The sequence below is a fragment of the Piliocolobus tephrosceles genome, chromosome 1 (genome assembly GCF_002776525.5).
Source record: "Piliocolobus tephrosceles isolate RC106 chromosome 1, ASM277652v3, whole genome shotgun sequence".
Taxonomy (NCBI): Eukaryota; Metazoa; Chordata; class Mammalia; order Primates; family Cercopithecidae; genus Piliocolobus; species Piliocolobus tephrosceles.
Window position 1 is genome coordinate 176,644,671 of NC_045434.1, and position 15,366 is coordinate 176,660,036.

At 43.1% G+C, this 15,366-nt stretch overlaps 1 protein-coding gene across 2 annotated transcripts in view; it reads left to right on the top strand.

Annotated features, from left to right (window-relative positions):
- Positions 1-13,953, top strand: part of GPBP1L1 (GC-rich promoter binding protein 1 like 1) — a 64,610-nt gene extending 50,657 nt beyond the window's left edge. For both annotated transcript variants that reach the window (XM_023221474.1, XM_023221473.1), the window contains exons 8-12: positions 6,688-6,828; positions 7,274-7,432; positions 10,328-10,452; positions 11,264-11,366; positions 12,849-13,953. In XM_023221474.1, the coding sequence (XP_023077242.1) occupies positions 6,688-6,828; positions 7,274-7,432; positions 10,328-10,452; positions 11,264-11,366; positions 12,849-13,001 (681 nt within the window). In that variant the 3' untranslated portion in view covers positions 13,002-13,953. The remainder of the gene's footprint in view (positions 1-6,687; positions 6,829-7,273; positions 7,433-10,327; positions 10,453-11,263; positions 11,367-12,848) is intronic.
- The last annotated feature ends 1,413 nt before the right edge of the window (positions 13,954-15,366 follow it).

Below are 15,366 nucleotides of genomic sequence, written 5' to 3' on the forward strand. Positions count from 1 at the left end.
CCTTGGCTGCTTCTCTTCTCTTCCTCCTTAGTCATTCTCCTCAGCCAAGGAATTACAAAGTCCCTGTTATTCTCTCTATGCTATCTTTGTTCAGGACTTTGTGTTCTCACATTTACTATTGTAGTATACCTTTCTATTTTCTCATGTCTCTATGTATGTCCTGCAGAACTGCCAGAGTGATCATCCCAAAACAATTGAATATATCACATTTGAATCCCTTCAGTGGCTCCAAACCATTTATGGCAGGGATTGATAATTTTTTTCTGTGAAGGGCCAGATAAATATTTTAGGCTTTGCTTAATATACATGGTTGTTGTTACACATTGCTTTTTTTTTTTTGCTTTTTTTTTTTTTTTTTTTTTTTTTGAGACGGAGTCTCACTCCGTCGCCCAGGCTGGAGTGCAGTGGCCAGATCTCAGCTCACTGCAAGCTCCACCTCCCGGTTTTACGCCATTCTCCTGCCTCAGCCTCCCGAGTAGCTGGGACTACAGGCGCCCGCCACCTCGCCCGGCTAGTTTTTTGTATTTTTTAGTAGAGACGGGGTTTCACCGTGTTAGCCAGGATGGTCTCGATCTTCTGACCTCGTGATCCGCCCATCTCGCATCTCGGCCTCCCAAAGTGTTGGGATTACAGGCTTGAGCCACCGCGCCCGTCCCACTTTTTTTTTTTTTCCAACTCTTTAAAAATGTAAAAATAAATATGAGCTCATGAATCATACAGAAATGCCTTGGGCAAGATTTGGCCCATGGGTCATAGTTTGCTAGTCCTATAGTCAGTGTGTAGACTAAGCAGAGGCCTGTGAAGTTGCTCATAGAAAAACTCTAATCCATCTTTTGCATCTTATTGCCTCTTTTTTCTCTTACCTGGGAAGAAATTATTCTGGTGTATGCCATCCTCTCTGAATAATTTTTTCTATCTATCTATCTATCTATCTATCTATCTATCTATCTATCTATCTATCTATAATAGTGATTGGGGTCTCACTATATTGCCCAGGCTGGTCTTGAACTTCTGGGCTCAAGCCATCCTCCCGCCTTGACCTCACAAAGTGCTAGGATTACAGGCGTGAGCCACTGTGCCCTGCCTCTGAGTAAATTCACTGGGAATTATTATTCTAGTGATAATGATTGGAGTTTTCAAGGTAGATTAGATATACAAGAGAAGACGATAGAAGAGAAGATGATAGAAGAAGAGGAATAAAGAATGGGATAGTACTGAGAAACTAGTTCAGAAATAAATGGTAAACTATCACAGAAATACAAGTGGGTGAGTTTGTAATAGCAACAGGGGTAACAAGTTGAGGGAAATAACTGGAAAAAAAGCCTTAGTGATTATTTTAGGAGACTTTTGAGTTGATGTTTTTAGGGAATAAAGTAGGGCTTTTGGAAATATGTGGAGGTAGTGGCACCTTTTAACCTTGACAGTAAAAGGAACTAGGTAGAATATAGGTGGTGGAAATGATAAGTGAATGGATGAGGAAGTCTGTCGGAAGAAGCCACTGGAAGCAACTTGAACTGTACTTGGAAGAGAAGAGATGATTAAAGGATCATGGGCCAAGAAGAAATATGTGGGAATAAAACTAATTGACAAGTACAGTTATCTTTGAAAAGGGTTTAGGATATGTAGGGTTTATTTTCCTCTGATATAGAAGGAAAAGAATGTGAGTTCAAGTGAAGAGAGCAACTATTACAAAGAAAGAAACAGCTGAGCACGGAGGTTAACTGCCAGGCTATGGAATAGACAGATTCCACCTTGCACCTTCTTCATCTTACCACCTTGCGCAAGTTTCTTCACTTCCCAGTCTCAGTTTCTTCTTCTATAAAATAGACATAGTAATACTCACCGTTTTTTTTGTGAGGAGTAAATGAGAAAATTTAATGAAATAACTAAAACTGGCTTATAATAAGTGCCAATAAATGGTAGCTATTGTTACCAACCTGCCAACACACCTTATGTTTGTCCCATTTCTTGAGAGTTTATAAAGACTTTCTTGAGTGTTACTTTAACATGTCTGCAAGCATTCTGCAGGACTACAGAAAATATAAAAATGAGTAAGAAAATGTCATTGTGTCCTCAAGGGTCTCATAAATCAAAAGGTTAAAAAAGTGAGAAGGATAAAAATTATGACACAAAACTTAAGATCACTTTAGCCCTGTGTGAGTCAGGAGTAGAATGAAGATTGGAAAACTAATATAAAGGCTGCTGCTCTTGAAGCTTGAAGAGGATGGTGACAGTTGGCAGAGAAGGGAGGTGGTAATGGCAGATAGTGGGAGGCAAATTAGGCAGCAAAAGAAAACAAGACATTCTTCACTGGGAAATTAGGGTAACGATGGAAGATCAGGTTTCAGGAAATGTGATTGTGGTTCTGGGTACCTAGGATATGAGATATTAGAGGGAGGAAGAGGTAAGATAACTAATAAGCAGATGTTGATTTATCCATTCATTTTATCTAAACATTAGCAATAATTACTGAGTGTATCTCAGTAGTAAACACTGTGTGTCACTAGAGGCACAAAATAATACTTGGCCTGTAATCCCAAAGAGTTTACTGTCTAGTGAAGAAACAGATACAAAAAAAAAAAAAATTGGGTGCAGTAGCTCACACCTGAAATCCCAGCAATTTGGGAGGCTGAGGCGGGCGGATCACAAGGTCAGGAGATAGAGACCATCCTGGCTAACATGGTGAAACCCCGTCTTTACTAAAAATACAAAAAATTAGCCAGGCGTGGTGGTGCCTCCTATAGTCCCAGCTACTCAGGAGGCTGAGGCAGGAGAATGGCGTGAACCTAGGAGGTGGAGCATGCAGTGAGCCGAGATGGTGCCATTGCACTCCAGCCTGGGCGACAGACCGAGATTCCGTCTCCAAAAAAAAAAAGTTGTTCTTCTCTGCCTGGGGAGGGTCATCAAAGTCGTCTTTTTGGATAACTGGGGTTCAAATACGTGATAAAGGAAAGAGAACTGCCATTTGTTGACATCTTACTATGTTGCTTGGTTAGGCTTTTTACACATGTTAAAGCATTTACTCCTTTAATCCTGGGATATAGAGAATGATATACTGTGGGGTCACATAGCTAATAAGTGATAGAGTCAGACTTTTAACACAGGTCTGACTTCAAAACCCGGGCTCTTTCTACTGTTCCAGAATGCCTCCTCTCGAAGGATGAAGAATAGAAGAGGAAGTTGAGAATTTAGTCTTTTGACTCAAACTTAACTAAGTTGAAATCTTTGTGACACTTTTTAGGATTGTGATCTTAAGCAAGTTATTAGATTTTGCTAAACTTTTCTCGACAATAAATTGGAGCAAGTAGTTGGAATATAATTTTTGAAACATCCTAATTACTCAGTAAGTGGACGTTTAAAAACAGTAGTACAGTAGTTTGTTAGAAAGCAAGTAGGTAGGGCATTCTCAGCAGAGGGAACCTGTTACCCAGAAACTGGATGCAGAATATGGTGTGTTTGGAGTAAAGGAACCATAGTGGTTCAGTATGGCTGGTATGTGGAAGTGGATGGGGAAGTAAGACTTCCTGGAAGCCTGTATAAAAAGAACAGGAGAGAAGTTAAAGTAGGTAGAGATGCAATTTTACTTATTATCTACACAATTTTAACATTTTTAACTGAAACAGTTATAAGTAATTGCTTTTTCTAATGAAGTTCACCTAGTTCAACAGATTACAGAAGAAGAGTACTGAGGCTAGAATGCTAGTAGTCTTTTTTTTTTTTTTTTTTTTTTTTGAGACAGAGTCTCGTTCTGTCGCCCAGGCTGGAGTGCATTGGCCGGATCTCGACTCACTGCAAGCTCCGCCTCCCGGGTTCACGCTATTCTCCTGCCTCAGCCTCCTAAGTAGCTGGGACTACAGGTGCCCACCACCTCGCCCAGCTAGTTTTTTGTATTTTTTAGTAGAGATGGGGTTTCACTGTGTTAGCTGGGATGGTCTCGATCTCCTGACCTCGTGATCCGCCCGTCTCGGCCTCCCAAAGTGCTGGGATTACAGGCTTGAGCCACCACGCCCGGCCAGAATGCTAGTATTCTTACATCCATTGAAAAGAAGGGAATTCAAGAGGTAAAGAGAGAACCGAGAGAGTGAAGCATCAGGAAATCAAGTAGGGAAAAAGGGACAGGTTCAGAAAATGTTCGTAATGAGCAGTATCACACTTCCCAAAGAGACAGGTTTTTTTAGAGCTGGCCTTTGTAATATAAGGATGAAAGTTTTGGTTATTTACGAAAGAGTTTTGCTAAAATTGGGGATGGAGGTGAGTATTGCAGGGAACTAAGCAGTAAGCAATTAATGAGCGAGTGAAAGATAGCATGTACTGACTTAGAAGTTTGGCAATAAGAAGGTGGTATATAAGATTGAAAATAAGAAGTCTGGCCTTTTTTTCCTAATTTCAGTAAGGTAGGTTAGCATAATTTGATAAACCCAAAAGGAAAGAGAACAAATAATGCCAGAAAGGGAGGAGGAAGTTCCTTTGAACTGGAGGGGCAAATGGCAGAGGAGTTGGGAGAAAGTTCGAGCCCAGTGATTTTAGGATTTTTAGTCCAGTAGAAGAAGATAAGCATTTGAAGTGGAGCAAGCTAGGGTTGGTTCGGAATTTAGAGGAAAAGGAGAGAACATTTTAAAAACAACAAGAAAACTGGGTATACAATTCACTTTAATGGACTTTTACATATATAATCATCTAATAAAAACTGGTGTGGGACATAATGATTTTTCCAGGGGGTAGTCTAACTATCCCATAGCGTTTAAGTTACTGAAAATTAAGTTGAAATAAAATTGGCAGAGATGTAGATATTCTGTTTTATGTAACAGAGTAAATCTTTTGTACTACTATGGCAGAAACCCAAGTGTTTCTGTGCTCTGAATTGACATTGTTTTAAAGACAGGATATCTGGTGACTCTACAACTCAGGGGAAGCCACAAATCATCTTTGAGAGTTAACCTGACACAAGCAACCATCTTTAGATTTGTATCAATGCAAGAAAAAAATTAATCTTCATTCTGATTGGATCATTGTTTCTCTTATCTGCTTGCTTGTTCTTTTTGGAGGCATTTTGGGATAGTGGAAAGGCAGTTTCATTTACCAGCTGAATAACCTTGAACATTTGTGTACCTTTCTTATCGTCAGTGTCATTCTCTATTAAAAGTCAGCATAACAATTATTATTCCTGATTGGTTTAAGAATTTTTTTTTTTTTTTTTGAGACGGAGTCTCCCTCTGTCGCCTGGGCTGGAGTACAGTGGCCTGTTCTCAGCTCACTGCAAGATGCGCCTCCCGGGTTTATGCCATTCTCCTGCCTCAGCCTCCGTGTAGCTGGGACTACAGGCGCCCGCCACCTCGCCCGGCTAGTTTTTTGTATTTTTTTAGTAGAGACGGGGTTTCACCGTGTTAGCCAGGATGTTCTCAATCTCCTGACCTCACGATCCGCCCGTCTCGGCCTCCCAAAGTGCTGGGATTACAGGCTTGAGCCACCGTGCCCGGCTATTTAAGAATTAAATAAAATGGTGTGACCATCACCTGGTACGTGGTAGATACTAAAGTTAATTCCATTCCTAAAGCTATTACTGTGTCTTCTTTTAATACCCATCAATCAAGAAAGCAACCAGGAAAGGAATCCATTTCACTCAGGCCCCCTCTTTGTCCTGGAGGTCCTCAGTTCTAAGTGTTTCATTCTGGAAGTAAGTTGGAAGGTTTTCATTTGCTTCAGTACCACTCCTTTGGCTTGCCACATCTTCCTTGGTCTCCTCAGACAGTGTGGTAACTCAGTATTCCAGCTATCCATCATAGTTGGGGTTATGGCCAGAATGACAGAATGGGCCCAGACCCTGCAGAGTTGAGTAGATGGGCCTCCAGACCAAATAAATCAGGATTGTTCAACCATTTACAATAGCCACCCTGGCCTGGAACTAGCGTATTGCCATCAGAGTTCCTGGAAAGCTACAGTTTTGTGACACTTTGTGGGCTATCAGGATTACATCCAAAGTTAACAAACACTACTAAAAAAAAGTTTTGGGATTCAATACATTTGGAAAAGGCTACATAACTGCCTCTCAATGTTTTTTTTTTTTGAAACGGAGTCTTGCTCTGTCGCCCAGGCTGGAGTAAAGTGGCACGATCTTGGCTCACTGCAAGCTCCGCGTCCTGGGTTCACGCCATTCTCCTGCCTCAGCCTCCCGAGTAGCTGGGACTACAGGCACCCGCCACCATGCCCAGCTAATTTTTTGTATTTTTAGTAGAGACAGGGTTTCACCGTGTGGGGTAGGATGGTCTTGATCTCCTGACCCTGTGGTCCGCCCTCCTTGACCTCCCAAAGTGCTAGGATTACAGGCATGAGTCACCGCGCCTGGCCAACTGCTTCTCACATTCTTATGTGCAGTTAAGTGCTTTGAGAAATTGCCAGTAAAAAGCTTGTTGAACTTTTTTCACCCTAGCACCTCCCAAACTCATTAAACTAGAGCCCTCTTTTTGGGAAGTCACTATTAATATTCCATGGTTCTTCTGTATCCCATCTACCATTTTCCTTGAAGTGCCTCACCTCTGAAAGAGGTTGCACACTTCCCAAACATGTTAAAACGGTTAAGCCCTGGAAACTTGTTCTCATGTAACATTTCACTCTTTGCTTTATGATTTTATAAGCTGAGATTCTGTTTGTGTGCTTGTTCTGACCGATTTGTTCTTTCATCCTATGTAGCCCAATGCATGGAAAGCTAACAGGATGGAGCACAAGTCAGGATCCCTTTCCTCTAGCCGGGAGTCTGCTTTTACCAGTCCAATCTCTGTTACCAAACCAGTGGTACTGGCTAGTGGTGCAGCTCTGAGTTCTCCCAAAGAGGTGAGTGAGGATAAAGCAGGACAGTCTTTTTCTGAAATTGGCATTTCCTGTTCACTTAGATAACAAGTGTAATATGTATAGCTGTGACACTTTGTTTTGTAGCTATATTTAGCTGAGAATACTTTCTTTATTGATGTTTTCTGTTAGCATCCAAAAGCGGGCAATGGCTAAATGGGGTAGATGCTCTGTGGTGGACCAAGGGCATCCTATGTTAGACTGGCATTCTGCTGGTGTCTGTAGAAAGATCAAAGAGGTGCCATGTAAGCCAGCTACTCTTAACTGTATAAATCCTGCAAAACTGAAGTCTGCTTAAATAAAAGAATTGTTTGGTTTAAGACAGAGTGATAAATAGGCTACCAGATTCTTGAAGTTAGTGCTAAGTAGAAGAGAACCCCAGTTCTTGCTCTTTGCTATCAGGAGAAACCTATTTGTGGTATTTGCCCAGAGTCCCTCCAGCACCACCCCTCCAATTGAGATCAGCTCCTCTCGTCTGACCAAGTTGACCCGCCGAACCACCGACAGGAAGAGTGAGTTCCTGAAAACTCTGAAGGATGACCGGAATGGAGACTTCTCAGAGAACAGAGACTGTGATAAGCTGGAAGATGTAAGAGCATCGGCTTTTTCTGGGGTAGCCTAGGAATTGTCCTTTGATACCTATGTGATTTCTTCTTAAAGGATAAAGATGTGGCAAGATTTTTAAATGTACAGAGATAATGTCTGTAGGTGTAACTGCCTCCTAGACCACATAGTACAGTGAGTTTAATCCTTTTTTCAGCAAAAATTTTAAATTCGGGTTTATTTTAGTAATCACTCACCTATTGAAGTACATCTTGGTTGCTTCCAAGTGTTGGCAACTATGAATAAAACTGCAGTAAACATCCATGTGCAGGTTTTTGTGTTGGCATAAGTTTAACTCCTTTGGGTAAATACCAAGGAGCGCAATTGCTGGATCATATGGTAAGAGCTTATTTAGTTTGTTAGGAAACCACCAAACTGTCTTCCAAAGCGGTTGTGCCATTTTGCATTCCCACCAGCAGTAAATGAGAATTCCTGTTGCTACACATCCTCACCAGTATTCGATACTATCAGTGTTCTGGATTTTGGCCCTCCTGATAGGTGTGTAGTTCTAATTTGCACTTCCATGATGACATACGATGTGGAGCATCCATCTGTATCTTCTTTGGTGGTGTGTTTGTTCAGGTCTCTCACCCATTTTTAAATGAGGTTGTCTGTTTTCTTATTGCTAAGTTTTAAGAGTTCTTAGAGTTCTTTTTATATCTTAGTTCATAGTCCTTTATTAGATGTGTCTTTGACTACAGTTTCTCCAAGTCTATGATCTGACTCTTCATTCTTTCTTACTTATTTATTTAGAGACAGAGTCTCGCTCTTATCACCCAGACTGGAGTGCAGTGGCACGATCTGGACTCATTGCAACCTCCACCTCCCAGGTTCAAGCGATTCTGCTGCCTCAAGCCTCCCAAGTAGCTGGGATTACAGGCATCCGCCACCACGCCCAGCTAATTTTTGTATTCTTAGTAGAGATGGTGTTTCATCATTTTGGCCAGGCTGGTCTTGAACTCCTGGCCTCAAGTGTTCTGCCTGTCTCAGCCTCCCAAAATGCTAGGATTAAAGGCATAAGCCACCACACGTGGCCATATGTATTTATTATTTATTTGTATTATTTTATTTTCTGAGATGGAATTTCACTCTTGCCCAGGCTGGAGTGCAGTGGAGCAATCTCGGCTTACTGCAACCACCGCCTTCCAGGTTCAAGCAGTTCTCCTACTTCAGCCTTCCAAGTAGCTGAGATTACAGGCATGCGCCACCACATGACACAAGTTATTTAACTTCTTAGCTGTGGCCAGAGGACCAGGAAACTACAGTGCAGAACAGGAAGCAGAGGAAGGCGAACCTGCTCCCTTAAAGACCAAGAGCTCAGACCATAACTCTGGAACACAGCCTTGTGGTTCTGATAAGGAGTTAGAGCTGTTAAGATGAAAGAGTATACTATTTTCTGGAATGTTTTTGGTTGTAGTAGAGACGAGATTTCACCATGTTGGTCAGGCTGGTCTCAGATTCCAGAGCTCAGGTGATCCACCCACCTCCACCTCCCAAAATGCTGGGATTACAGGCATGAGCTGCCATGCCCAGCTGGCCATATTTGTTTTTGAGACAGTGTCTCACTCTGTCACCCAGGCTGAATGCAGTGGCATTAATGATCACAGCTCACTGCAGCCTCGACCTCGCCGCCTCAAGCGATTCCCCAGCCTCAACCTCCCAAGTAACTGGGACTGTAGGCTTGCGCCACCATGCCTGGCTAATATTTTATTTATTACAGAGATAGCTTCTTGCTATGTTGCTCAGGCTGGTGTTAAACTCCTGGACTCAAGCAGTCCTCCCACCTTTGGCCTCCGAAAGTGCTAGGATTACAGGTGTGAGCAACTACACTGTCTTTTAATTATCTTGACAGCGTCTTTTGCAAAGCAGATTTTTTATTTTAATGAAATCCAGCCTAATTAATTGTAGGCCGGGCATGGTGGCTCAAACCTATAATCCCAACACGTTGGTTGGCTGAGGTGGGCGGATCACCTGAGGTCAGGAGTTCAAGACCAGCCTGGCCAACCTGCTGAAACCTCGTTCCTACTAAAAACACAAAAATGAGCCGGGCATGGTGGCATGCACCTATAGTCACAGCTACATGGGAGGCTGAGGCATGAGAATCACGTGAACACGGGAGGCAGAGGTTGCAGTGAGCCAAGATCGTGCCACTGCACTCCAGCCTGGGCAACAGAGTGAGACTTGATCTCCAAAAAATAAGTAAGTAAGTAAATAAATAAATAAATAAATGTGATACCCAAGGTCATCTGAGTTTTCACTTATGTTGTCCTTATAGGAGTTTTATAGTTTTCTGTTTTACATTTAGGTCTGTGACCCATTTTGAGTTTATTTTTGTGAAGGCTGTAAGGTCTTTGTTTAGATTGTTTTTTTTTTTTTTTTTTTAATGTGGGTGTCCAATTGTTCCCCTCACCATATGTTGAAAAGACTATCTTTCCTCCATTGTATTTCCTTTGTCAAAGATCAGTTGTCTGTTTGTGGGCTCTCTGTTCTGTCCCATTGGACTATTTGTGTCATCTTCTGCCAGTACCACACTTTCCCCCCCACACCTCTTACGAGCACTTTTACCATAGTGTTTTAATTACTCTAGCTTTTGTGGTAAGTCTTGATGTCAGGTAATATCAGTACTCTGGTTTTATTCTTCAGTATTGTGTTGGCTGTTCTGGATCTTTTGCCTTTTCATTAAAGCTTTAGAATCAATTTTTAAATTGATTTGTTGATACAGCAGGTCCTCATTTGTAAATGGGGGAAAAAATCTATGGGCTGAGGCTGTCTTTTGGAAAACACTTTCCTGGGTTGTGAATCCTTGATTTCATAGGTTGCTTATATTACCACAAAGGAACCTTAAACCAAGTGTGTCCTTCCTTCCTTTTCCTTATTGCAGTTGGAGGACAACAGCACACCTGAACCAAAGGAAAATGGGGAGGAAGGCTGTCATCAGAATGGTCTTGCCCTCCCTGTAGTGGAAGAAGGGGAGGTTCTCTCACACTCTCTAGAAGCAGAGCACAGGTAAGTGAGGAGTTCATCACAGGGCATGCAGTGTCTGACCCTTAAGGACCTTGAACATACTGGAGAGGATATCTCAGATAGAGTCCCACATACAGAGAGAAGTGGCCCAATCATAACTTGTTCTCTGTGTATGCCCCAGGTTGGCCTGTTGTCCATCAAACATTCTGTCACAAACCCAGCCATCTCTTCCACAATCTGCTCTCCAATACTTTAATATTTTTAACTTCAGGCCGGGCACAGTGGCTCATGCCTGTAATCCCAGCACTTTAGGAGGCCGAGGTGGGTGGATCACTTGAGGTCAAGAGTTCAAGACCAGCCTGGCCAACATGGCGAAACCCTGTCTCTACAAAAAATACAAAAATTAGCTGGGCATGGTAGTGTGTGCCTGTAATCCCAGCTACTAGGGAGGCTGGGACAGGAGAATGGCTCGAACCTGGAGGTGGAGGTTGCAATGAGCTGAGACTGCACCCTGCACTCCAGCCTGGGTGACAGAGTGAGGCTCCGTCCCCGTCCCCCCCCCCCCCCCCCCAAAAAAGCCAGATTTTGGAAGTGCTGTCTTTCTTCCTTACACTGCTTTGGTTTTGCTTGTACTGTCTCTTCTGTAGCTTTTCCTCTCTCAACTGTAAAGAGCCTCCATTTATTTACGGGCACCCAAGTAGCCACAATTAAAGCTTGTCCCACAGGGAGGAAAACAGAATTCCTTTAACATCCATTGTCCCTGGGCAGAAAAGTTTTCTGTGAAAAGAGATGGGCTGTTCACTGAGGCTTAATGATGTCATATTCTCTTTACCTGTCCTTCTGCATCCACCAGGTTATTGAAAGCAATGGGATGGCAAGAATATCCTGAAAACGATGAGAATTGCCTTCCCCTCACAGAGGATGAGCTCAAAGAGTTCCACATGAAGACAGAGCAGGTATGTTGTAAACCTTCTTCCTAGAGACCAGTTAGTAACTAGAATAAGGAGTCCAGACAGTCCTTGCCCTGAGGGAGCCCTAGTTTAATGTGAGAGAAATATCTGGGAGGGATGGGAAAATTACCTTAGTAGAAATGTAGCGGGGCTCCTAAATCTGCCTGGGAAATAAGGATCCCCAGTATTGGATACAAAAACCAAGTGTCAGTTATTAGCAGATTCCAGAAAATAGTATACTCTTTCATACTAACAGCTCTAACTCCTTATCAGAACCACAAGGCTGTGTTCCAGAGTTATGATCTGAGCTCTTGATCTTTAAGGAAGCAGGTTCACCTTTCTCTGCTTCCTGTTCTGCACTGTAGTTTCCTGGTCCTCTGGCCAGAGCTAAGAAGCTAAATGGCTTGTGTCAGTTTATCCAGCAGTTGCTTGGATTCTTTCTCTGAATAAAACACTGCTAGATCCTAGGGTGAACAAGACAAATGGGCTTTCTATAAATATCCTTGAACTTCTGGTGGCATATATTTACAGCATGAAGTACAATTGGCCAAGTCCTTAAAAGGGGCATGGCACAAGCTGACATGAGACCTTGCCACCCTGAACTCTGTTAGAAATAAGGACTTATGGCTGGGCGCAGTGGCTCTCGCCTGTAATCCCAGCACATTGGGAGGCTGAGGCAGGCGGATCACGAGGTCAGGAGCTCGAGACCAGCCTGGCCAATATGGTGAAACCTCATCTCTACTAAAAATACAAAAATTAACCAGCCTTGGTGGCGCACGCCTGTAATCCCAGCTACTTGGGAGGCTGAGGCAGAAGAATCGCTTGAACGCAGGAGGCAGAGGATGCAGTGAGCCAAGATCGTGCCATTGCACTCCAGCCCGGGCGACAGAGCGAGACTCCATCTCCAAAAAAAAGAAGAAAAGAAAAAGAAGGACTTTCAAGCCCCATCCCAGACATACTGAATCCGAATCTGCATTTTTGAAAGATGCATAGATGGCCGGGCGCGGTGGCTCAAGCCTGTAATCCCAGCACTTTGGGAGGCCGAGACGGGCAGATCACGAGGTCAGGAGATCGAGACCATCCTGGCTAACATGGTGAAACCCCGTCTCTACTAAAAAATACAAAAAACTAGCCGGGCGAGGTGGCGGCGCCTGTAGTCCCAGCTACTCGGGAGGCTGAGGCAGGAGAATGGCGTAAACCCGGGAGGCGGAGCTTGCAGTGAGCTGAGATCCGGCCACTGCACTCCAGCCTGGGCGACAGAGCGAGACTCCGTCTCAAAAAAAAAAAAAAAAGAAAGATGCATAGATGACTCGTACATTAAAATTTGAAAAACACTGCTATAAGAGATCTCAGAGGCTCTCTTAGAAGCACCCCCTATCCCACATTCTACCTAGAATTGAATTGAGGCCTAGCCTTTCCCAGGGCTTATGGGTCAGTACAGTCATTGACAGTTTTTTCTTTTTTCTTTCTCTCCCATGCTAACAATAGCTGAGAAGAAATGGCTTTGGAAAGAATGGCTTCTTGCAGAGCCGCAGTTCCAGCCTGTTCTCCCCTTGGAGAAGCACTTGCAGAGCAGAGTTTGAGGACTCAGACACCGAAACCAGTAGCAGTGAAACATCAGATGACGATGCCTGGAAGTAGGCATATAAATGCTCACAGTTAAATCTGACCCAGTAAACTCTGTCTGTTTAGGGAGTATACAAAAGAAATCGTTCTTCTCCTTTTCTTATGTTGTTGAATACTTCATTCACAAGGGAAATAATCGTATCCCAAAGAGAGAGCGATTGGCTTGTTTCGCTTTTGTTGTTGTTCTTCCCTGTTATCTGCTTAATAGAGAGAGGTTTGTGTGGTGGGACAGATTTTTTAAACACACACACACACACACACACACACACCCAGTATATATGGGTCGATGCACAAGTAGGAGCTGGCAGTGCAGGGAAGAGGAGACACCGGTCTGCAGCAACAGCTTCTACTACCAGCCCTTAGGGCACTCACCCCTGTGCTCAAGCAATCATTGTCAATGACAAAGTGACTATTGAAGTTATAATTGTATTAAATTAATGCTAATAATTTGGATATTTTATTTTATTTTTGGCTGCTCGGGTAACTTTAGCCCTTAACCAAGCATACGTGGTTTTTTTGGTTGTTTTTTTTTTGTTTTGTTTTGTTTTGTTTTTTTCTTTTTCCTTTTTGGGTACAGCTGTAAAATATTTGGATATAGGAAATGTTGTGTTATCTTGCAGCCTTGATATTCAGGGTGGATTGTAAAATATAAATTTTTGTGAGATTTCAAAGATTAAGATTATTTTGATAACATTATTTACAGATTTAAAAGATGTGGTTATCACAAGTCTCGAGGGGGAAACTACTGCATAAAATAACTAACTTGGAATAAATATTTTGCATCTGTTTGGATTGTCTTGCGTAAGAAGTATATTTTCTTTAAAATTAAATGAGTGGATTCTTTTTTAGGGGAAATATTTTTAGAAGTCGGGGGGAAATGTGAATTCAGACACAACTGTTCTCTTTTTTAGCAGATACTTTTTTGATGCAGAAAAACCTGTGCAATAAATTACCACTAATAAAGTCAGAAACCAAGTTTTTTTTTTTTTTTTTTCCTGAAACTGTTTTTTAGTGCCCATGTATTTACCAGTATACATATTTTAAGGGAAGTCTATTCTGTTTTCCTACTAAATAAGAAGTTGGAACGGGAGTTGGGGGAGAGTTGGACGATGCTAGCCGGATGGCTAGTGAAGGAAGCAGGTTTTTTCATTCAACAAATACTTTCTTTTTTATTTTTATTTTTGAGATGGAATCTCTCTCTGTCGCCCAGGCTGGAGTGCAGTGGTGCCATCTCGACTCACTGCAAGCTCCGCCTCCCGGGTTCCCGCCATTCCCCTGCCTCAGCCTCCCAAGCAGCTGGGACTACAGACGCCCGCCACCACGCCCAGCTAATTTTTTGTATTTTTAGTAGAGACGGGGTTTCACCTTGTTAGCCAGGATGGTCTCGATCTCCTGACCTCGTGATCTGCCCGCCTTGGCCTCCCAAAGTGCTGGGATTACAGGCGAGAGCCACTGTGCCGTCCCATTCAACAAATACTTTCTAAGCCCCTGTTGTATGTCCCCGGCATTGTGCAAGGCTCTGAGGATGCAAGGAGTGCCCAGCCCCATAGGGGAGAGAATAGACAGTGATCTAAGAAAAGGCCAGGAGTTCAAGACCAGCCTGGGCAACACAGTGACCTGTCTACAAAAACATTAAAATAGCCAGGTCCGGCCGGGCATGGTGGCTCATGCCTGTAATCCCATCACTTTGGGAGGCTGAAGTGGGTGGATCGCCTGAGGTCAGAAGTTCAAGACCAGCCTGGCCAGCATGGCGAAACCCCATATCTACTAAAAATACAAAAAAATTAGCCAGGCGTGGCGGCAGGCGCCTGTAATCCCAACTATTTAGGAGACTGAGGCAGGAGAATTGCTTAAACCCAGGAGGCAGAGGTTGCAGTGAGCCTGTACTGTACCATTGCACTCCAGCCTGGGCAACAGAGCAAGACTCTCTCAAAAACAGAAACAAAATAGACAGGTCCACCTGGTAGCACACTCTTGTAGACCTAGCTTCTTGGGAGGCTAAGGCAGGAGGATTGCTTGATTCCAAGAGAGGTCAGGGCTACAGTGAGCCATGATGGCACCACTGCAATCCAGCCTGGATGACAGAGTGAGACCCTGTCTCTTGAGGGGGAGTGGGGGGATTGGTGGTAGTATTTCTACCAAATGCCTATCACTGTTGCACCATTATAAAGTCAAACAGTCAAAAGTCTAACCACTGAAAATCGGGACAAACTTAGCTGTTGAAAAGTAGATTTCAATTTAGGCTTTGCCATTTACTTGTTTTCTGAGAACATATTTCTAAAACTGTGCTCTTGGTGTCAGTTGGAATGAAGCTGAATTGAGATGACATAACTTTGAACACTTTGTCACTTGCTGCTGGTGGGCCATACCTCGGCTTTAG